Source organism: Erythrolamprus reginae, chromosome 2 (genome assembly GCF_031021105.1).
Source record: "Erythrolamprus reginae isolate rEryReg1 chromosome 2, rEryReg1.hap1, whole genome shotgun sequence".
In the NCBI taxonomy this organism is placed as follows: Eukaryota; Metazoa; Chordata; class Lepidosauria; order Squamata; family Dipsadidae; genus Erythrolamprus; species Erythrolamprus reginae.
Genome location: NC_091951.1, coordinates 17,227,655 through 17,251,667, shown reverse-complemented (window position 1 = coordinate 17,251,667; position 24,013 = coordinate 17,227,655). Strand labels below are relative to the sequence as shown.

The following is a 24,013-nucleotide window of genomic DNA, read 5'->3' as shown; positions in this document are numbered from 1 at the left end:
AAAACCCCATACACCCCAACAAGGATCTTGGATTCAAGAGACCATAGCTCCAGAATAAATTATAGCTCAGTGTGGAACTGCAGGGTGTTTGATGCGATCTGAGCTTAGTGGTTTGCCTGCAGATGTTTCAACACACAACTAGGTAAAAGCATCAATGTTACTGATGTCAGCTAACATTGATGATGTTATCTAGTTGGGCGATGAAACGTCTGCAAGGAAACAACCAAGCCGAGCGGACACCAAGATCCCCACACCAGTTCTGGCAAAAAAACCCCGTTGACTCAGTGCATTGACCTTACCATCCCACCACAAGCGGAAAATCACCAGCATAGATACATAGAAACATAGAAGACTGACGGCAGAAAAAGACCTCATGATCTATCTAGTCTGCCCTTATACTATTTTCTGTATTTTATCTTAGGATGGATATATGTTTATCCCAGGCATGTTTAAATTCAGTTACTGTGGATTTATCTACCACGTCTGCTGGAAGTTTGTTCCAAGGATCTACTACTCTTTCAGTAAAATAATATTTTCTCATGTTGCTTTTGATCTTTCCCCCAACTAACTTCAGATTGTGTCCCCTTGTTCTTGTGTTCACTTTCCTATTAAAAACACTTCCCTCCTGGACCTTATTTAACCCTTTAACATATTTAAATGTTTCGATCATTTCCCCCCTTTTCCTTCTGTCCTCCAGACTATACAGATTGAGTTCATTAAGTCTTTCCTGATACGTTTTATGCTTAAGACCTTCCACCATTCTTGTAGCCCGTCTTTGGACCTCTTCAATTTTGTCAATATCTTTTTGTAGGTGAGGTCTCCGGAACTGAACACAGTATTCCAAATGTGGTCTTACCAGTACTCTATATAGCGGGATCATAATCTCCCTCTTCCTGCTTGTTATACCTCTAGCTATGCAGCCAAGCATCCTACTTGCTTTTCCTACCACCTGACTGCACTGTTCACCCATTTTGAGACTGTCAGAAATCACTACCCCTAAATCCTTTTCTTCTAAAGTTTTTGCTAACACAGAACTGCCAATAAAATATTCAGATTGAGGATTCCTTTTCCCCAAGTGCATTATTTTACATTTGGAAACATTAAACTGCAGTTTCCATTGCTAGTAAAGCTAAATCATTTACCATATTACAGATCCCTCCAGGAATATCAACCCTATTGCACACTTTAGAGTCATCGGCAAATAGGCAAACCTTCCTACCATGTCATGGACATATGAATAGATCTGCCCTTAAGGCCAGGGTTCCATCCAAATCCCCCAGGACATTTTCCCTAAAGTTCATCCAAAATGTTGCAAGAATCTAAAAATAATGGGGATGTTGGGTTACATGGGTGACATAATGGATAATTCTTAGATACAGAATATTTTCCCAGCTCCGGTCATTTATATAGTTTCTCTCTAGTGTGGATTCGCTGATGCAACACAAGAATACTTTTTTCAGAAAAACCTTTATGGGGTTTCTCTCCTGTATGGATTTGGCTGTGACGTCTTCATTGTGTACTCTTTGATGTTATTTGAGTTTCCTTCCGTAGGAAAAACATTTATTCACACCAAATAGTAGGATTTCCCTATCACTGTGTGAAGTTCCTGGTAAACATTAAGGTGTGTTGAAATAAAATGCTCCCAACATTGTTCACAGTTGAAAGAGAATTATCTCTGCAATGGACTTTTTGGTGCTTTTTCAGCTTTGATTTACTATGAAAATGTATGTACTGTTTTTCTCACACTCTCTGCACTTGTGAGGCTATGTGACTTCAGGTGTGCATATGAAGAGTTGAAGGTTGGGCAAAACATTTTCCACACTCCAGACATTTATGTTTTTTCTCCAGTGTGGATTCGCTGATGCTTCAAAAGATGATCTTTCCGTGAAAAACATTTATTACACTCTGAGCATTTAAGGGGCTTCTCTCTAGTATGGATCTGGTTATGACGTCTAAGGGTAGGTGCAGCAGCAAATGCTTTCCCACAGTCTAAACATTTGTAATTTTTTCCCGTGTGAATTTTTATATGTCTCTTGAGGTTAGCAGAAAGCATAAATCGTTTCTTACATTCTGGGCATTCATAAGGTCTTTCTCCACTGTGAATTCTCTGGTGACGCAGCAGGTTTGGTTTCTGGGTAAAACATTTCCCACATTCGAGGCACTTTTCGTTTTTCTGACCTGTGTGTATTTTCTCATGATTCCGAAGACCTACACGCTGGGCGAAACATTTTCCACACTCATAGCATTTGTAAGCTTTTATTCCTGCATGAATCTTCTCATGGGACCAAAGACATGTGCTTCGAGCAAAGCTCTTCCCACAATCCCAACACTTGTAAGGTTTCTCCCCTGTGTGGGTTCTCTCATGAAGCTGAAGCTCTTTTGATGTAACAAAACTTTTCACACACTCCGTACATTCATAGGGTTTCTCCCCCTTGTGCCTCAGCAGGTGTCTCCTGAGCTTAACAGAAAGCATAAATCGTTTCTTACATTCTGGGCATTCATAGGGTCTCTCTCCACTGTGAATTCTCTGGTGTCGCAGCAGGGTTGGTTTCTGGGTAAAACATTTCCCACATTCAAGGCACTTTTCGTTTTTCTCACCTGTGTGTATTTTCTCATGATTCCGAAGACCCGAACTCAGGGTGAAACATTTTCCACACTCATAGCATTTGTAAGCTTTTCTTCCTGCATGAATCTTCTCATGGGACCAAAGACCTGCGTACTGAGAAAAGGTCTTCCCACATTCCCAACACTTGTAAGGTTTCTCTCCTGTGTGGATTCTCTCATGATTCTGAAGCTCTTTTCGTGTAACAAAACTTTTCACACACTCCCCACATTGATAGGGTTTCTCCCCCTTGTGCCTCATCAGGTGTTCCTTAAGTTCACCAGAATGCATACATAGTTTCTCACATTCTGGGCATTTATAAGATCTCTCTCTAGTGTGACATTTTTGGTGTCCCACCAGGGTTGATTTCAAGATACAACATTTCCCGCCTTCAAGGCAATTTTCATTTTTCTCCCCTGTATGTGTTTTCTGATGTCCCCAAAGACCTGAACGTTGGGTGAAACATTTTCCACATTCAAAGCATTTGTAAGACTTTATTCCTGCATGAATCTTCTTATGCCGGCAAAGATATGAACTCTGAGAAAAGCTCTTCCCACATTCCCAACACTTGTAAGGTTTCTCCCCTGTGTGAATTCTCTCATGGTTTCTGAGAGTGACTTTTGTTCGGAATAATTTCCCACATTCCAGACATTGATACGGTTTCTCTCCAGTGTGGATTTTCTGGTGTCTAAGGAGGTTTGACCTTTGACCAAAACTTAAGTCACATTCCTCACATTTATAGACTTTTAGCGTTGGGGGACTTTTGAGATCTTTGCAGTTTTTCCCAGAGAAGGATTTCTCAGTCTCCAAACCTTGACTGGTTCTATTTCCCACATGGTCCTTCCTGTGGGTCAAAAGTAAAGTCTTGCGAGCAAAGGATTTCCCACATTCTGAGCATTCATGGGTTCTTTTGGACATTCTTGGAGGGCTGCTTGTGTCTGATGGAGGATCCAAGAGTTTTCCACCCTCCATGCTTTCCAGTGGCTGCTGCCTTGGGCTGAACTTCTACTGTCCACTTGTTAGTTGTCGTGAAAGTAACTCTTTGGTTCCTGTTGGTGGCACAAAAAAGATGGTGAGAACATTATTTCCTTTCAAGAAACACAGAAAATCACACAATTATTGAAGACAAGATATTGCTCAGAGTGCTGTAAAGCTCTATGTAGAAACATAGAAGTCTGATGGCAGAAAAAGACCTCATGGTCCATCCAGTCTGCCCTTATACTATTTCCTGTATTTTATCTTAGGATGGCTCTATGTTTATCCCAGGCATGTTTACATTCAGTGACTGTGGATTTATCTACCACGTCTGCTGGAAGTTTGTTCCAAGGATCTACTACTCTTTCAGTAAAATAATATTTTCTCATGTTGCCTTTTATCTTTCCCCCAACTAACTTCAGATTGTGTCCTCTTGTTCTTGTGTTCACTTTCCTATTAAAAACACTTCCCTCCTGAACCTTATTTAACCCTTTAACATATTTAAATGTTTCGATCATGTCCCCCCTTTTCCTTCTGTCCTCCAGACTATACAGATTGAGTTCATTAAGTCTTTCCTGATACGTTTTATGCTTAAGACCTTCCACCATTCTTGTAGCCCATCTTTGGACCCGTTCAATTTTGTCAATATCTTTTTGTAGGTGAGGTCTCCAGAACTGAACACAGTACTCCAAATGTGGTCTCACCAGCGCTCTATATAAGGGGATCACAATCTCCCTCTTCCTGCTTGTTATACCTCTAGCTATGCAGCCAAGCATGCTATATTTCCCTTGATTTATCCTCACTTTCTTACCTATGAGCTTCAGGGAGTGCCCCCTTGTCCTAGTATTGTGTGATAGAAAAAAGAATTTTTCTCTATCCGCCTTTTCTATTCCATGCACGATTTTATACACTTCGATCAAGAGGGAGGGAGGGAGGGAGGGAGAGATGACAAGCGCAGCCGAAGAGACAGCGGCAAAGGAGCTCTGGTGTCCAGGGAGCCTGTTCTAAAAGAAAGTGTCTCACGTTTTCTTTTATAATGGGCTTCTCTGGACATAACACCAAGGAATGCAACAGAATTAAGTGTTAGGTAGGACACCCATCTCATGGCCGGCAGAGCCCCCACCCAGCCCGCGCTCCACCCCACCTGACCTGTCATCCTGGAAAGCTTGCTGGACGTTTGCAGCTTCTCTGGCTGCTGAGGAAGGAAAGGAATGGGTGGCAGAACCTCTCTCTGCTCCCTAGGCTGCTGGGGAGGGAAACGGGGCAGAGATAGCTCCTGCCATCCGTTGGGCAATTTTTTTTTGCCTCCAGGGCTCCAGGGAAGCTTCCCTGAAGCATCCAGAGTGCAAAAAACAGCCCAATGGCAAACTGGAAGTGCATTTTTCCAAACTTCTGGTTTGTCCGTTGGGAGATATTTTTTGTCTCCAGGGCAGCGGTCCTCAAACTACGGCCGGTGTGCCACATGCGGCCCACTGAGGCCATTTATCCGGCCCGCCGGTGAGTGACATGATCAAAACCTTTATATATGCCAAAGGGTTAAATAAGGTTCAGGAGGGAAGTATTTTTAATAGAAAAGTGAACACAAGAACAAGGGGACACAATCTGAAGTTAGTTGGGGGAAAGATTAAAGGCAACATGAGAAAGTATTATTTTACTGAAAGAGTAGTAGATCCTTGGAACAAACTTCCAGCAGACGTGGTTGGTAAATCCACAGTAACCGAATTTAAACATGCCTGGGATAAACATATATCCATTGTAAGATAAAATACAGGAAATAGTAAAAGGGCAGACTAGATGGACCATGGGGTCTTTTTCTGCCGTCAGTCTTCTATGTTTCTATGTTTCTATGTTAGTTAGCTATTGATAAAACAAATCCCACATTAAAAAGTATCCAAAGCCTTCTTGACTTTAATTGTCTATTTATTCATTTGTGCACATTGTAGCATTTTATTGATTTCATTTTCATATCTTTGTTTTTCCACTGTTGTACAAACACAATTCCAGAAGCTGTTAACATGTATAAGTATTGTATTCCATTTGAAATACTCAACAAAATATTTCTAGTTTTAAATCCATTTATTTATTTTCCTCCCTCCCTCCCTCCCTCCAGTTGGAAGGATCTTACAAGTCATCTAGTCCACACACACACACCACTCAAGCAAAAACCCTCCTTTTTTGAGGATTCTTTCTTTTTTTGGTGTGTGTGTGTGCCTTTTCTTCTATTGGGAGTCCATGATATTGGTTGCTTAGAGCCAATGGGGTTGGATCTGGGTATGTAGCTTTGGACAGTGGTTTTGTGTTTGGTTTGTGCCTTTTTCTGTGGGTGACATAGGTCCATCTGAGGGGTTAGTTATAGTAGAAGATGTGTTCTTTTTTTGTGTGTTTTAACTTACTGCACCTGTGTTTGGTTTGCCAATTGCACAGTGGCAGATAGGACAGCACTCCAGAAGGTAAGGATAATTGCCCAGAGCAGGGGTAGGCAAACTTGGCTCTTCTATGACTTGTGGACTTCAACTCCCAGAATTCCTGAACCAATCATGCCAATTCAGGAATTCTGGGAGTTGAAGTCCATATGTCATAGAAAAGCCAACTTTGCCTACTCCTGGCCCAGAGGGTCATTAGTTGTCCTCTTTAGAAGAACTTTATAGCTTTATAGCTTCCTGAAGGAAGTTCAAAAGATCATTCTTAAAGATCCGTCTCATCCTAGGCACCTTTCTGTAACTATTACCATCTCGCACACTGTACAGGTCAATAAAAACAAGGACAAATAGACTGGAAAAGGTTCTAGATTGAGACAGAGCAGTAACTAGATTGAATTCTACTATATATTGCAATATTAACACAACAGCAGAGATTTGCAATTCAATTGCATAGAATGCGAAGGATGTGTGTTTGAGTTCTATTTTTATAATTATAAAAGTAGGCATTTTTACAGGTGGCATTTAATTTTGTGGTACAGGGTACAATGACAATAATACAAAGTAAACTAAGGTATCACATAAGCAAAAGAGAAGAAAAACAGGCTAATATAAACAACCAATTTCTGATTCTAATCCCTTTTTCCTGCTTCTTCTCCTCATTTTTGCACATATGAGCTCCTTCCCACCACAAGTTCTCGATCCTGGCTAAAGATTTAAAAAATGGATACTTGTTCTGCCAACCAAGATTTAACAAAGATTTGTTTACTCACCTTTAAAGTTATAATGAAGATGTCTCTGACTCAAGGCCAGGTATGACCCTCACTGCTGACCGATTTGGTTTCCCCTTAATCCATTGGCTCTTTGTGCAGGAAGCTGCTTCTCCATCCAGGCCACGATTTCCAAATTCTCGGGAATGGAGTCCTGGCCAAAGGTTGGTGGATCTCAAGCCAGGAACGTTTCTTTCTCTTATGGGAAGATCACGGCCACATCCTCATTGGTCTCCTGCAAAGAGAAATGGAAAAAGCATAGATGGAGACACTGACATTGAACATGATCTGTAAATGAAGTGGAAGAGGAGAAAATAGGTTTCTTGGATGAGGATACAAAATAATGAAGATTGAATTGTAATTCAAAAATATCTTAATAGGACATCAATGGGGGCAGCCCGTGTGTGAAAAGAGCGGCTCTTTCCTGCTCTTTTTTGAGGCTGCAAGGCCACAAAGATTCCAGTTAGGCTTTTATTTACAATTATTCAAGTGACCCTTCTGGCCATCAGCTTCTTCCAACAGCTCCTCATAAGACACACACACACCCCTCAAAACTTCCTTTGTGCTTTGGAAAAAATCCACCAAGGAGGAGCTCCCAGATCACAACCCCTTCTAGGCAAAACAAGGAAAATACAAAGCTTAGAAATTCTACCCATCTTTTTAAAGCAGAAGCAAATAAAAGATTAGCATAAAAAACAAAGGATTTTATTTTTGGCCTTTCAGACAGAGCTCAAAGAAAGAGGATCTCTTTTGTGGGTTAAATAAACACGAGCTCAATTCTACCAACGTAAACTCCTTTCCCAAAGAGGTCAGTGTGTGTTAATAACACCTTACAAATCTCAGTAAATGTTTTAAAGCAGTTTACACTTTTTTTCCCAAAAGCACTTGCCAGATACGCATGCTCAGAAACCTCGTGGTCTGACGGACCACAGAAAGACCTTACCACAAATTTCCTTCCCGGATCCATGCGGAGTCCCTAGGGGAGTCTTGGCCGGACGATGGGGCAGCTCCAGCCCGGGGACAGAGCCCCCTTTATCCCTCTGGAAGGAAGGGAAGGAGCCGCTCTCTGCAGGAAACGCCAGTCTCTCCCGATAGATCCACCGCTGATCCTTACTGGCCGAAGGGAAGCGGAGATCCAGCCAGGGGGAGGGGAGGGGCGGGGGGCGCTGTTTCTGCTTTCTTCTCAGGCTCCTCCCACCTTTCTCTTCCCCCCTCAGCTTTTCGCTCCCAATGTTTCTTTTTTTTTATTTTATTTTTTATTTATTTGTCAAACAAGTATCGTATTATAGTACATGTTAACATAACCTAAGTAGAACGTAGTAATAGAAAGGATAATAAGACAGATTTTCAACAGATTAATAGTTTGTAGATCATGTAGTCCAGAGGTCTCCAACCTTGACAACGTTAAGACTTGTGGACTTCAACTCCCAGAATCCCTCAGCCAGCAAAGCTTAACGTTGCCAAGGTTGGAGACCTGATAGTCCAACCCTCTGCTCTCCGGCCCTACACCATTTCTGTCAGATGGCAGTCCAGACTCTTCTTGAAAGCCTCAAGTGTCAAAGCAATAAGCCTTATAATAATAAAAAAAGAAACCATAAGTTATGGGAAAGTAAAGAGGACAAATCAAATTATCACAGATAATCCCCACTCGGTTAAAGACCTTGGTATACTAATAACAAAAGATTTAAGTGCCAAAGCCCACTGCAACATTATAGCCAAGAAGGCTTCAAGAGTTGTAAACCTAATCCTACGTAGCTTCTGCTCTGGCAATCTCACACTACTTACCAGAGCTTACAAAACTTTTGCCAGACCCATCCTCGAATACAGCTCATCTGTTTGGAACCCATATCGCATCTCAGACATTAACACCCTTGAAAATGTCCAAAGATACTTCACCAGAAGAGCCCTTCACTCCTCCACTCGAAATAGAATACCCTATGAGACTAGACTTTCAATCCTGGGCCTAGAAAGTTTAGAACTAAGACGCCTTAAACAAGATCTAAGTATTGCCCACAAGATCATATGCTGCAACGTCCTGCCTGTCGGTGACTACTTCAGCTTCAACCACAACAACACAAGAGCACACAACAGATTTAAACTTAATATTAACCGCTCCAAACTTGACAGTAAAAAATATGACTTCAGTAACCGAGTTGTCGAAGCGTGGAACTCATTACCGGACTCCATAGTGTCATCCCCAAACCCCCAACACTTTACCCTTAGATTATCTACGGTTGACCTATCCAGATTCCTAAGAGGTCAGTAAGGGGCGAGTACAAGTGCACTAGAGTGCCTTCCGTCCCCTGTCCTATTGCTCTCCTATATCTCCTATATACCTTTCCTCTATTCCTATATCTCTTCTTCTATTCTTTCATTGATATATTCTATTCCTATATCTTCTTTTCTATTATTTCTTAGATATATTTTACTATGAGTATCTCCTCTATAACCTTCATCATGTATTTTACTATGTGTATATTGATATATACCCACTAAAACCCTCATTGTGTATTGGACTTTTTTATCCTTTCTTTATATATAATAACTCATGTCTATCCTCTTCAATATGTATTGTGCATTGGACAAAATAAATAAATAAATAAATAAATAAATAAATAAATAAATAAATAAATATTAAAGTGGGCGTTAAAAGTGGAGGTTAATTAGATAGAAAATCTGAATGACAAAATTAGGGGGGGGTTAGGTGAGGAAGAGGAATTTGGTGTTATGTACCTAAAACAAAAAGCTTTATTTGGAGTTATAAGCAACAAATTAAAAATATTAGTGACTGCTACTGTCTTTAAAGTGGATTTTACAGCAACAGTCTGTTAATATAAGTAACAGATTGGGACACCCAAGGAAAGGTATTAGAAGGGTGAAGAGGAAGTAGAAGGGATGGAGAGAGAAAGACGAAGAAAGAAAGAAAGAAAGAGAGAGAGAGGTTTAGAAGGAGTGAAGGGAAAGGAAGGTAGGAAAGAAGGAAGGGGGAAGGGGGTGCAAGAAAAGGTAATTAAAAGGGAAGGCTGCTGTTGTTTTAACAATTTTTTCTTAAAAAATTAAATAGGGGTCTATGAATAAAGGGCAAAAATGTACAATTATGAACTTAGTATTATGTATAATAAATAATAATAATAATAATAATAATAATAATAATAATAATAATAATAATAATAATAATATGATTTATTAGATTTGAATGCCGCCCCTCTCCGAGAACTCGGGGCAGCTCACAACATAGCAATAATACAATATTAAAAATTTTTAAAACTAGTTTAAAAATACATTGTCATGGCAATCATGAACTACACAGTCATACACATTCAGTCCAACTAATCATCATATAGTTTATAATCATCATATATGTATGTATATGTATGATCATCATATATGTATGTAATACTGGAAGGTATATACATGTTGATTCCGTATTTGTGAAGGTGGAGAAAAATAAAAAACTTTTTTGGGGGAAAAGAAAGTCTCAAATGTTGGAGCTCTCACAAACCTCTGAAGGCAAAAGCTGTTGCATTGGTTGATTGTTCTCACAGTCAGAAAATTTCTCCTTATTTCTAGATTGAATCTCTCCTTGGTCAGTTTGTACCCATTATTCCTTGTCTGGCTTTCAGCTGCTTTGGAAAATATCTTGACCTCTTCCTCTCTGTGGCATCCTCTCAAATATTGGAAGGCTGCTATCATGTCTTCCCTGGTCCTTCTCTTCCATCTCTGCCCAACTTCCTGCAACTGTTCTTCATATGCAAACTGCCTTCACAGGGCCCATGTGCTCCAAAACCCTTTGTGTGTTTTTGTGATTGTGTCTTGTTTGTGTGTGTGTGTGCGTGTGTGTGTGTGATTGCACTGGAAGTTGAAGCTCTGCAGATGCCCTGAAAGAGTTGCCCCAAAAGACCCTGAAAGAGTCAGAGGGTCCTTGGGATGCCCTGAGGTTGGGGGTTGGTTGCTGCCCTGATGACGTTGCCTAGTTTGGGTAATGAGACGTCTCAAGGGAAGCCCCGAAGCTCAGAGACTCCAAAGGACCCACACTCCCACCCTCAGCTCTTCTCTTTGACTGACTTTAAGGGCTGCTGGTGTTTCTGGGGCTGGAGAAGGGAGGGGGGATCCTGACCCAGAGGAAGAGCAGCACTGAGGGGAATTCCATCTCCCCGACACAGTTAGGGGCACCTCTTCCCTTGTGCTTCAGTGGGATCCACTTTTGGGGAACCAGGTGTCCAGACCAAGGGGCTCTCAGTTGACCTTCTGTGTATCCCAGGACTGGACCTTAGAAACATAGAAGACTGACGGCAGAAAAAGACCTCATGATCCATCTAGTCTGCCCTTATACTATTTCCTGTATTTTATCTTACAATGGATATATTTATTTATTTATTTATTATTTAGATTTGTATGCCGCCCCTCTCCGAAGACTCGGGGCGGCTCACAGCAGAGAAAAACAAATCATAAATAATCTGAATACATTTAAAACATTTAAGATTTAAAAATAAAACCCCATATAATACATACACACTCACAAGCATACCATACACAATTTAAACATGCCCAGGGGGAGATGTCTTAGTTCCCCCATGCCTGACGGCAAAGGTGGGTTTTAAGGAGTTTACGGAAGGCAGGTAGAGTAGGGGCAGTTCTAATCTCTGGGGGGAGTTGGTTCCAGAGAGCCAGTGCCGCCACAGAGAAGGCTCTTCCCCTGGGGCCCGCCAACCGACACTGTTTAGTTGACGGGACCCGGAGAATGCCCACTCTGTGGGACCTAATCGGTCGCTGGGATTCGTGCGGCAGGAGGCGGTCTCGGAGGTATTCTGGTCCGATGCCATGAAGGGCTTTAAAGGTCATAACCAACACTTTGAATTGTGACCGGAAATTGATCCGCAGCCAATGCAGACTGACCCATATGTTTATCCCAGGCATGTTTAAATTCAGTTACTATGGATTTACCAACCACGTCTGCTGGAAGTTTGTTCCAAGGATCTACTTACTACTCTTTCAATAAAATAATATTTTCTCACGTTGCTTTTGATCTTTCCCCCAACTAACTTCAGATTGTGTCCCCTTGTTCTTGTGTTCACTTTCCTTGTTCTTGTGTTCACCTTCTTCCCAAAGAGCCTTAAATCCATCAAGAGAAAGAGCCTCCATCAGACTGGAGGAGCATCCGGGTACCAGGCGCCTCTGGGGAACCAGGTGTCATTATCAAGGGGCTCACAGGGGGAGGGAAGATGCCAGAAGCCCCCTTGAAGTAGCCAATAGGAGTCCGGCAGATCCCAGCTTCTGAGCACATCAGCCACTATGTCACAAAGGACATTTCTGTGAGATCAAGAGGGAAGAGACCACTTCCCAAGTAAAACAGCTAGGAAAACTATGCTGTGTAGGGCTGGGAAGGAGATGCCATTTCATGCAGGACGGAAAAGGAGAGAATTACCCACGTTCAGAGGAAAGAGTTAAGGTAGGTCTCATTTAGTGAAGCCAATGAATCCCACAAAAACCTTGCACTAAATTTAAACTATTTGAAGTGATATCCTATGGAAAATTTGTTTAATTGGCTCCAGATTGAAAGAAGTAAGAAAGAATATTTAATGTAACACGGTATGTGAATAATGATGAAATATCACAGTAAGAGAATAACAAGAATATCCATAAAGGAATTTAAATACAATCTAAATTAATGGGTTAATGGTGCAATCCTCCACCCAAGCAGGAGACGCTACACAATTTCTGACAGGTGATATTAAAATGATGACAAGCTTTATTTAACAACATGCTAGGGACCTTGCTTTTTACCACCGTTATGTCCAGCTTTTCCATTTTTTTTAAAGTTTCCAAGAGAAAGCCTTTTCGATGCTACAAGGACATCTAGGGACCCTCTCTGGGGGGACTCACACAAATGCAGGACAGTCAGAACAGCTTGCCTCCAGAAGTTGTGAATGCCCCAAACACTGGAAGTTTTTAAGCAGATGTTGGATAACTATCTGTCTGAAGTAGTGTAGGCTTTCCTGCCTAAGCAGGGGGTTACATAGAAACATAGAAGACTGACGGCAGAAAAAGACCTCAAAGTCCATCTAGTCTGCCCTTATACTATTTCCTGTATTTTATCTTACAATGGATATATGTTTATCCCAGACTTGTTTAAATTCAGTTACTGTGGATTTAACAACCACGTCTGCTGGAAGTTTGTTCCAAGGATCTACTACTCTTTCAGTGAAATAATATTTTCTCACGTTGCTTTTGATCTTTCCCCCAACTAACTTCAGATTGTGTCCCCTTGTTCTTGTGTTCACTTTCCTATTAAAAACACTTCCCTTCTGTTCTGTCTGGGTCCCCCCAGACGCCAACACCAACCAAAAAGAGTATCCAGACACACTGGTAAAAAGCAAAGGCAGTTTATATAATTCAAAGCAAACACAGGTAACAAAAACTGTTCTTACAGACAGGAACACTATGAAGCTTCACAGAGGTTTCATGAAGGCCAGGCAATAAAGCAGGATTCTTGCTGGCAAAAACAACGCTGGAGATAATAAAACCCACGCCTCCCCCAAGTCTTCGAGACTTCTAGGCCACAAGCCAAGATCAGAGATGCCGAGAATCGAAGCAAGGTCACAGGACTCCCAATTGATAACTCTCCACAAGACTGTAAGGGCGGGCCTGCCTTTTCAACCCTGCTGAGGAGAACCACACCCAAACCCAGCTGCTTCCAATTCAGGGATGGAAATACCTTTCTAATTGGCCCCATCTTTGAGCTGCTCGTCGCTGCCTCATGTCTATTATAGCCTGTGTGTCTTCATCCAATGAATCCAGGCTACTAGCTGGGGAGAGCCCCCCCCCCGGGGGTCTCAGGCTGCTCTCCCTCCTCCTCTTCCTGACGTTCCTCTCCCCCGTCTGCCTGGTCCTCCCCCTCCTGTTCACTGTCCTCCTCCTCTGGGCATGGATCCAGCAGAGATCCAGCCAGTCCCTGAGGAGCCTCAGGCTGAATCACAACACCTTCTGAACCTTATTTAACCCTTTAACATATTTAAATGTTTCGATCATGTCCCCCCTTTTCCTTCTGTCCTCCAGACTATACAGATTGAGTTCATTAAGTCTTTCCTGATACGTTTTATGCATAAGACCTTCCACCATTCTTGTAGCCCGTCTTTGGACCCGTTCAATTTTGTCAATATCTTTTTGTAGGTGAGGTCTCCAGAACTGAACACAGTATTCCAAATGTGGTCTCACCAGCGCTCTATATAAGGGGATCACAATCTCCCTCTTCCTGCTTGTTATACCTCTACCTATGCAGCCAAGCATCCTACTTGCTTTTCCTACTGCCCGACCACACTGCTCACCCATGAGACTGTCAGAAATCACTACCCCTAAATCCTTCTCTTCTGAAGTTTTTGCTAACACAGAACTGCCAATGCAATACTCAGACTGAGGATTCCTTTTCCCCAAGTGCATTATTTTACATTTGGAAACATTAAACTGCAGTTTCCATTTCTTTGACCATTTATCTAGTAAAGCTAAATCATTTACCATATTACAGACCCCTCCAGGAATATCAACCATCGGCAAATAGGCAAACCTTCCCCACCAAACCTTCCCCTATGTCACTCACAACATATTAAAAATAATAGGACCCAGAACAGACCCTTGTGGCACACCAGGGTTGGACTAGAAGACCTCCAAAGTCCCTTCCAACTCTGTTGTTGTTATTATAACAATTGTCTCATTTCAAGCAACAGATTTTCCACACACCAAGCTCTGCTAAGTTACTAGTGCTCCTGCTTTTGAGCTAAATGTATGCACTTTTGCTTGGTTATAGATTCTCAGATTGCATTTAAGGTGACTTGTCTAGGAAAAACCTTTTCCCCACACCAGACAATTGTGCCGTTCCCCTATTGTCATTGTGTGTCAAGTTCCTGGTGAACATTTAAGATGTGACTTTTGGGAAAAAATGTTTCCTGCATCGGTCATGACATAAGATATTTCTCTCTTCTATGGATTTCCTGATGGATTTTTAGATTTGATTTACAATAAAAATCATTCTCTCAATGATAGAATATGAAGTTAAAGGCACCACGATTGCATGGGCCCAAAATTTCCGATATGTAATAAATTTAAATGAATGGGAAAAATATGGACTATTAATTATAAATTAACATTATCAACAGCATACAAGGCACCTTCCACCTACCCGTTTGGCTAAAATGTATGAGAATTACTCTCCAAAATGTTGGAAGTGCAAAGAAAGCACAGGAATATATTATCACCTATGGCGGACCTGCCCAACCGCAAAAAGATTCTGGGGAAAAATTAGAAATTATTTGGAATAAATTACTGCTACACAAATCCCATTAAAACAGAAACTATATTTACTTGGAATAATTAGAAATAAAATTGTTCTGCCGGGCTCTCTGGTAGGAGCCTCCCGAAAATTCAAGGATACAAATTTTAGACAGACACACATTTGAAAATTTATTTTGAAATTTATCACAAAATTCAAAATAAACTGAGCACTCTTTTTGTTTTGCAAAGAGCACTCGTCCCAAAACAACCGGGTAGTCTGTACAATTTCCCTTAATCAGTCTTCAAGTACTTAGCTAGCAGCTGTGAAGAAACTTCACACCCCTTCTTCCACAAAGTGAAACACCCACTTTGCTCTGCATTGGTTTCAAAGACGTGAAAAATCAACAAAGTCAAGGCACGATTCCTGAAGAACTGCGATCAGATACTCTTCCACAACGGCCAAACCCCAAAACGCTGCTATTTATAGCAGCAGCCCTAATTACTGGAGCTCCACCCAAACACAGGTGCCCTTTCTTATCTCCTGTAATATGTCCTTACTTGGTCTCTTCTACGCATAATTCTGCGTTTGCGTGGGTCCAAGATGTCTTCATCCGAATCAATGGAAGATAATGGGGATTGACTGCCTGGGCTGTGTGCCAAGCCCCCCTCTTCCAAGTCACTCCCACCTTCTTCTTCGTCCGAGGAAACTAAACTCTGAACTGACTCTGTCGGCAATAACACAAGCCTATGACATGTTGAAGTTTCCCCTGCATCCACCTCCACATTCCCTGGGGCAGGAGCTGTGCCAGAGCCAACCACAACAAAAATGTCCAAAGAAGAAAGATTATTATTGGACAGAATAACCGCAGCTAGGCTAGTATACGCCCAAAGTTGGAAATCAGAAACCACTCCAGCAATATTAAATTTTTATTAACTACCGTAAAATCCATGAGATAGCGGAAATGAATAAGATGACCCTAGAACTGCGGGACAGAGATAGCACAGAATTTTATCAGACATGGAGCAAGTGGTACAATTGGTTGGGTCAGAAAAAATATATAAAAACTTCAAACTTATAAACCTTAAGAACACGCATAATTTGAAAGGAAAAAGTATTGGTATAAACAAGTAATCTTATAAATCCTTTAACCATACTAAGATATATATAAATAAATTATTGTCAAATACTCATAATAATCTATAGTTATAAAAAATATTATGATTTAGAAATAGAAAATTAAATGTAAACTATATTAAAGTATGATATATTACCAGGCAGATACAAATAGGCTGTAATAAATAAAGTTTGTGTTAATCGTCAAATGCTTAAGATTTGATATATATATTTGTACATATGAAAGTTTATATGTTTATGTTTTTATGTTTTGTAAGGTGTGTCTTGTCATTATTTTTATGGTTCTTTTTTATGTAAACATTTAATAAAGATTATTTTTAAAAAAGAAAATCTTTTTCTCACTCTGCACACTTGTAAAAGCATTGTGAGATTCAAATCCCAATAAAACAACAGGAGACCATTGAACAATAAGTAGAGCTCTTTAATTATCTTTTGCAAAAGAGACTTAACCTGTTCTCAGGTGCAGAGAACCAAGATAAGCAAAGTGTTCATTTGAATACAGTTCTAACAGCGGATAAAAACAACTCTACAACCCCCTACCCACTCCTCCTCATTGGACAGTCCATGTTATATAGTTTTTGGCTTCAAAATGGGTGGCTTTCTGGACAGGGAGTCATAAGAACATAAGAAGAGCCATGCTGAATAAGGCCAAAGCTCATCTAGTCCAGCATTCTGTGTCACACAGTGGCCCACCAATTGTACATGGGGATCTTGAGCAGAAAGAGAAGGCAAAACCTTCCCTTTCCCTTGACCCCCAACAAATGGTACCCAAGGGAATGCTGCCTGCCTCAACCAACATAGAGGCGGCACATGGACATCCGTTTCAATAACCACCGATACACTTGGCATCCATGAATCTGTCTAATCCTGCCTTGAAGCTATCAAGGCTGACAGCTGTCACGACCTCTTCTGGAAGTGAATTCCATAAACCAATGACCCTCTGGGTGTAAGAAATATTTCCTTTTATTAGTCCTCACTTTCTTACCTATGAAGCTTTAGGGAGTACCTCTTCGTCCTAGTATTATGTGATAGAGAAAATAATTTTTCTCTATCCACCTTTTCTATCCCATGCATGATTTTATACACTTTGATCAAGTCACTTTTTAAACGCCGTCTTTCAAGACTGAAGAGACCAAGGCGTTGCAACATGGTTTCATAAGGGAGGTGCTCCATTTCCTTGATCATTCTTGTTGCCCTTTTTTGCACCTTTTCCAGTTCCATTATATCCTTCTTGAGGTGCGGTGACCAAAACTGTACGCAGTACTCCAAGTGTGGTCTCACCGTCGATTTGTACAGAGGCAATACAACACTTGCCGACCTATTTTCGATTCCCTTCCTAATCATGCCAAGCATGGAATTTGTCCCAATACTTTTCTCATCTTCCCCATAACAATAGCTCTTTCCTTCCCTATGTCGCCCTTACCTAACTGAAAGGTTAATGACATTGTTACAACCCCCTAAATGTACCTTACCAAACTTCCTATCTTTTAAAAATAATTTGATTTTTTCTCCACAATTTTCATATATACATATAAATGCATATACCTTATAATATATCAATAATATACACAATTATACATTTTTATCAGGTCTGCTCATGGATCAACACAGTCTAATAAAAATATCTGGTTCCTTGACTTACGACTGAAGGAACTTATGATCGGAAATCCATTTCAAATTGTAGTCAGAGGTCAAGGACTTCCTGTACTTTGCAAAACATTTATATCTATTCTCCACATACTTACAAATAACTATTTTGTGTAATCACTCCAGTAAGTTACTAATGCAGCTTTCGGAGCAAAATAGTCTCACATTCCCAACATCTTCGGAGAAGGGCGGCATACAAATATGATTAATAATAATAATAATAATAATAATAATAATAATAACAACAACAACAACAACATTTACACCCTTTTGTCTGATTGTGCACACTCTGAAGTTCTTTTGCTTCAATAGGAAAAACACGTTCATTCACACAAAATAATTGTAGGATTTCCCTTTTGTCACTGTGTGATGTTCCAAGTAAACATTAAGGTGTGTTGAAAAAAACAGCTCCCAATGATGTTCACAGCTGAAGAGCACTTTTGGGTGCTTTTTCAGCTTTGATTTACTATGAAAAGGTTTCTCGCACTCTGGCATTTGTGAAGCTACTCTCCTGCATGACTTCGGGTGTGCCTGCAAAGTGCTGAAGGATGGGTAAAACATTTCCCACACTCCAGACATTTATATGATTTTTCTCCAGTGTGGATTTGCTGATGCCTCACAAGATTACCTTTCTGGGAGAAACATTTATCGCACTCTGAGCATTTGTGAGGTTTCTCTCCTGTGTGGATTCGGCTGTGACTTGTAAGGGCAGAAGACTGAGCAAAAGTTCTCCCACAGTCTAAACATTTGTAGTTTTTTTCTCCCGTGTGGATTTTCACATGATTTCTAAGGGCTGATGTGGTACTATAAAATCTTCCACAGTCGATGCATTGATACGGCTTTTCCCCAGTGTGGGTTTTGTGATGACTCCAAAGGCCTCTCTTGTCTGCAAAGTGTTTCCCACATTCTAGGCATCTGTATGGCTTCGCCCCTGTGTGGAATCTTTGATGGCTTCCAAGGTGTTGTTTTTGGGGAAAGCATTTCCCACACTCCCCACATTTGTAGGGTTTCTCCCCCGTGTGGATTCTCTGATGAATCTGAACATGGGCTGGGGAAATAAAGCTTTTCCCACACTCCCCACATTTATGGGGTAGGTCCCCCTTGTGCCATTTCTGGTGTCTCACAAGTTCACGAGAAAACAGAAATCGTTTTTCACATTCTGGACATTCATAGGGTCTCTCTCCAACGTGACGTCTCTGATGTTCCACCAGGGTTGATTTTAAGGCAAAACATTTCCCACATATGAGGCACTTTTCATTTTTCTCCCCTCGGTGTGTTTTCTCATGTCTCCGCAGACCTGAACTCCGGGTGAAACATTTTCCACACTCATAGCATTTGTAAGATTTTATTCCGGCATGAGTCTTCTCATGGGACCAAAAACCTGCATTCTGAGAAAAGCTCTTCCCACATTCCCAACACTTGTAAGGTTTCTCCCCTGTGTGGATTCTCTCGTGGATTCGGAGAGTGTCTTTTTCGCGGAAAAATTTCCCACATTGAAGACATTGATAAGGTTTGTCTCCAGTGTGGATTGTCTGATGTCTGAGAAGGCTTGACTTTCGACTAAAGCATAAGTCACATTCTTCACATTTATAGGGTTTTAGTCTAGGGGCGCTTCTGAGATCTTTGGTGTCTTTTTCAAAAAATTTCTCGCCCTCCAAAGCTCCACTTCCCAAATGGAGCTTCATATGGGTCAAAAGGAGGAACCTACAAGCAAAGGATTTCCCACACTCTGAGCATTCATGGGTTCTTTTCGGTGTTCTTGGAGGATTGCTTGTGTCTGACGGGAATCCAAGAGTTTCACATCCTCCATGATTTCCCTTGGCCATTGCCTTGGGTTGAATTTCTACTATCTTTTGTTAGTTGTCTTGAAGATAAATCTTTGGTCACAGCTGTTTTCCCTTCTGGTGGAACAAGAAAGAAGATGAGAACATTATTTCCTTTTGAGAAACACAGAAAATCGCAAATATGTTGATGGAAAGATGCTGACATTTGTAAACTACTCAGAAAGTGCAGTAAAGCACTATAGACCCAACCCAAAGTACCATTGCTAATAATAACCACAGCAGTGAAAGCAGAATTGCAGTTCTTGAGCAAAGCGGTGATGGGATGTCTCATGCAATGACTGCTTTCCTGAAGAAATGAGTTTGCAAACCAGTTTTAGTCGTATGTCAAGGATGGTCTGTAGGAATCACAAATAATTGAGTAAAAACTTTCACTGCATTGCTGTTTTGTGAAATAAAGATTAAAAAACAAAGACAAATATGGATGAAGTTGCGGGATTCAATCTGGATCGGGATCAGAGGTTTTTGTCTTGAGATTTCGGATTCGTGGTAGATGTTAGTACAGGGTACATGGTTGTTAGGGATTGCCATTGTAAACTGCATATTGTACACTTGTATCAAACTTGTACTTAAAGAGTTAATGTGCACTTAAAGAGTTAACTTGTACTTAAAGAGTTAATATTCAAGGCTGTTTCGTCACTTCCTCATTGAAGCTATAAAAGCTCATTATTCTGCTCAGTCATTTCCTTTTACTTTTGCCTGAGAAGGGGGAGTTGTGTTTTAAGCTTCGTGCTTGTATTAGCTTTGTGCTTATTATCTATATTGTATTTTGCTTTGTGCTCTAATCTTGTAATTGCTCAGTGCTATTTGCTTTGTAATTGCTCAGTGCTTATGATCCTGTATTTGCTACGTGCTTATTCTGGATTGTTTATATTTTGTTTATATGTAAATAATACTTATTTAACAAAGTCTGTGTCTTGGCTTTATCACACATCCACGCTCTGTTAAAATTCTCTGCTCGGTGTTGCCGAAGGTTTCAAGCCTAGCTAACCGAGACAAGCCAACAATAGAGCCCATCCTCGGGGAAGTTCCCTTCAGTAGAGTGTGTGCTGTTCTGTGTGTGCTGCGATTGTGTGTGGACTGACCCAAATTGGAATCATTAAAAAAACAAAGGCTCATGTTCGAAACCAAGATTGAACTACGATTTTGATGAATGGAAGAAACCAGCAGGATGAAGTCCAACAGGGACCAAAATGCATAATTGTGAGTAAGAAAAGTCAAAGGAAGATGAGAAAGAGCAGATGGGGAAGAGCAGGTATGAAAAGGGTTTATTTCCCCCCATTCCCCCACCCCACAACCGAAGAGGTCCAGGCAGAGTTTGATATGAAGTGGGATGCCAGCTGACCTTGAAATAGCTTCACTCAGCACCTTGGGAGCAAACCCCAATTTTTCTGCATTGCTCATTTGTCAAATAAAGATTTTAAAAAATGGATGCTTGTTCTGCAAACCAAGATTTGTTTACTCACCTTTAAAGTCACAATGAAGAGATCTCTGGCTCAACTACTGACTGATTTGGTTTCTCCTTAATCAATGAGCCCTTTGTGTAGGAACCTGCTTCTCCATCCAGGCCACGATTTCCAAATTCTCTGGAACGGAGTCCTGGCCAAAGGTTGGTGGATCCCAATCCAGGAAAGTCTCTTTCTCCTCTGTGAAGTTCATGGCCACATCCTCACTGGTCTCCTGCAAAGAAAGATGAAAAAGCTCAGATGCCGACAGTGATATTGAACATGATAAATGACTTGGAAGAGGGAGGAGAAAATAGGATTTTTGGATGAGGGCACAAAATAATGAAGACTGAATTATAATTCAAAAATCTTAATATTTTGAAGAATGTATAAATTGTAAAACTATTATTTCTGTTGAGTTACTATGAATATGAGATTTTTAACATAAGTTGATGTTGTGATTCCATCTGAGGCCCCTCAGGGAACGGCTGATCCTCTGCCGGCTTCCTGCTCAGAGGGGGAGGATGAGGAACAGGAGGTTCAGGCAGACGGGGAGGAGGAATCTCAGGCTGAGGGAGAGGGAGGACAGCCAGAGTCCCCCTCGGGGGAGCTCTCCCCAGCAAGCAGCCTGGATTCCTTAGATGAAAATGCACAAGCAATCATAGATCTCCGGCAGAGAAGAGCAACACAACGAAGGGGACAATTAGCCAGGTACTTTCAGCACTAAAGAGGCAACAGCTGGGTTTGTGTGTGGTGCTCTCTGGAAAGGCTGAAAAGGCAGACCCACCCTTCCTGGCTTGTGGAGTATTATCTTTGGGAGTCCTGGGACCTGGCTGTGATCTTTGGTGTCTTGGAATTCTGGTTTGTGACTTTGAATACTGAAACCTTGGGGGGAAAAGGTGTGGGTCTTATTCTGGGTGTGCCAGCAAGAAGTCTGCTGTATTGTCTGGCCATCAGGACTCTGCTGTGAAGTCTCATAGCCTGCCTGTTGGGAAGAACAGGTTTTTCTCTGTGTTTATTTTTCAAATTATAAAGTGCTTTTGCTTTTACCAGCGTGTCTGGCTGCTTTTTCCAGTTGGTGTTGAAGTCTGGGGGCACCCAGACAGAACAAATTGATAATTACAATGTTGATTTTTATTGGGCATTTAGAAATGGTTGAAAGAAGGGAAAACAAAACATGAAAAAAGTATCAAGGGATGAGAGAAAGCAATATGACATAAAATTAAGAGGCATGAGAGATAATAACTATCCTGTAAAGTTAAGCCCTAGCAATTAATTTGGAATAAAAACTGAATTAATTGGTAGTAGACCCACTACTACTAGGCTAAGAGGCAGCATTAGTACCTAGACTATTGAGTTATATACACAGAAATGATATAAAAATAATAATTTTAGGAGTAGCACCGTTAGTTCAAAAGTTTGGAAAATATCAACAGTCTGTTAAATATGAGGTGAACTAGGATAGAAACACTAAGGGAAAGGGAAAGAGGAAGGAAGAGGAATTAGAAGGAATGAGAAGATAGAGATGTAAATAGCAACAAGTAGCAGAAAGATGAATGAGCGGAGAGAAGTAGGAGGGGGAGAGAAGAAGAAAGTAAGAAGAGGAGATGGAGGGAGGGAAGTGTAGTGGAAAGAAAATGATGAATAAAAGGTGAACATGGGTGCAAAATACGATATTGATTTTTGACTGATGAAATTAACTGTATGTACTGTATATGTCTGTTATTGATACACTTTAATGTATGTGTGTATTGACATATTAATGCCACCCAGAGTGCTTAGGGAGTTGTGTGGCATACAAATACAACACAGAGACAGACAGACAGACAGACAGACAGACAGACAGACAGACGAATGGAATTGTGGAGGGAAAAAATCTTTGCAAAGAAAAAAAGAAAATGAGAGAGATCAGATGGGTCAGAGGGCTGCTCTTTCCTGATCTTTTTGGAGACTGCAAGGCCACAAAGATTCCAGTTAGGCTTTTCATGAATTTATTTACAATTATTCAATGAGACTTCTGGCCATCAGCTTCTTCCAGCAGGTCCTCCCAAGACCCACTTCAAAACATCCTTTGTGCTTTGGCAAAAATCCACCAAGGAGGTGTCCCCACATCATAGCCTCTTCCTGGGCAAAACAAGGAAAATATAAAGCTTAGAAATTCTATCCATGTTTTTTAAGCAGAAACAAAGTAATTAAAAGAAAATATTTCATTGTGGGCCTTTTAGATGCAGCTCCAAAAAAAAAAAAAAAGGATCTCTTGGGTGTTAAGAAAAAATGAAAATCCATTTAATTTAAACCTTTCCTTTCCCCAAAAACCCTCTCCTCCCCATTGCAAGGAGGTCAGTCTCTGTTTCGAATCTGGACAAACGTTTTAAAGCTCCGTTTACTTCACTTTTTCCAAATGAATGTGAGGGATCTGGATGCTCGGAGATCTCCTGTTCTGACGGACCACATAGAGACCTTCTGGAAGAAACTTCCCCCAAAGCTTCTTACCGGATCCACCCGAAGCCTCCCCCCTCGGGATCCTAGGCCAGGCGAGGAGCCCCCTTTGCCCCCCTGGAGGGAAGGGAGGGATCCACTCCCTGCAGGAAACGCCAGAGCTCCTGATCTCCCCGAGGAAAACCCGGCAAGCCGAGGAGGGGAGTCCGCAGCTTCCTTTATCCTGGCGGGGAGAAGATCTCCTGGCAGGAAGGGCAGCTTGGCGGCCGGAGGGAGAGCAGCCTTACCTGCACCGAAACAATCCAGGAGAGCCAGCATCGATCCTCCAAGGAAGCAGGATTTACAGAGGATTTAGAGTGAACCGGAAGTTGGTGGAGAAAGGCGAGGGCGGAGGTTCTGCCGTCCTCTTGGGCTCCGCCCCCACCCCACGGCCCCGCCCCTTTCTTCCCCCTCTTCTTTCTTCCGCCGCCCCTTCCT

At 41.3% G+C, this 24,013-nt stretch overlaps 2 protein-coding genes across 2 annotated transcripts; both read right to left on the bottom strand.

The window, feature by feature from the left end:
• Nucleotides 1-603: 603 nt before the first annotated feature.
• Nucleotides 604-23,882, bottom strand: LOC139159784 (zinc finger protein 420-like). The gene is made up of 4 exons (XM_070737172.1): nucleotides 23,824-23,882; nucleotides 21,119-21,332; nucleotides 6,768-6,999; nucleotides 604-3,651 (listed from the first exon to the last, which is right to left on the bottom strand). The coding sequence occupies exon 4, from the start codon at nucleotides 3,572-3,574 to the stop codon at nucleotides 1,832-1,834; it is 1,743 nt and encodes a 580-aa protein (XP_070593273.1). The 5' UTR covers nucleotides 3,575-3,651; nucleotides 6,768-6,999; nucleotides 21,119-21,332; nucleotides 23,824-23,882; the 3' UTR covers nucleotides 604-1,831.
• On the bottom strand, nucleotides 18,315-19,637 carry LOC139159196 (zinc finger protein 665-like). The gene has a single exon (XM_070736548.1). The coding sequence runs from the start codon at nucleotides 19,635-19,637 to the stop codon at nucleotides 18,315-18,317; it is 1,323 nt and encodes a 440-aa protein (XP_070592649.1).
• Nucleotides 23,883-24,013: the final 131 nt, after the last annotated feature.

Excerpts from the sequence above, each read along its gene's own strand:
- LOC139159784 (XM_070737172.1), bottom strand. The coding sequence starts at position 3,574 with ATGGAGGGTGGAAAACTCTTGGATCCTCCATCAGACACAAGCAGCCCT.
- LOC139159196 (XM_070736548.1), bottom strand. The coding sequence starts at position 19,637 with ATGGCCAAGGGAAATCATGGAGGATGTGAAACTCTTGGATTCCCGTCA.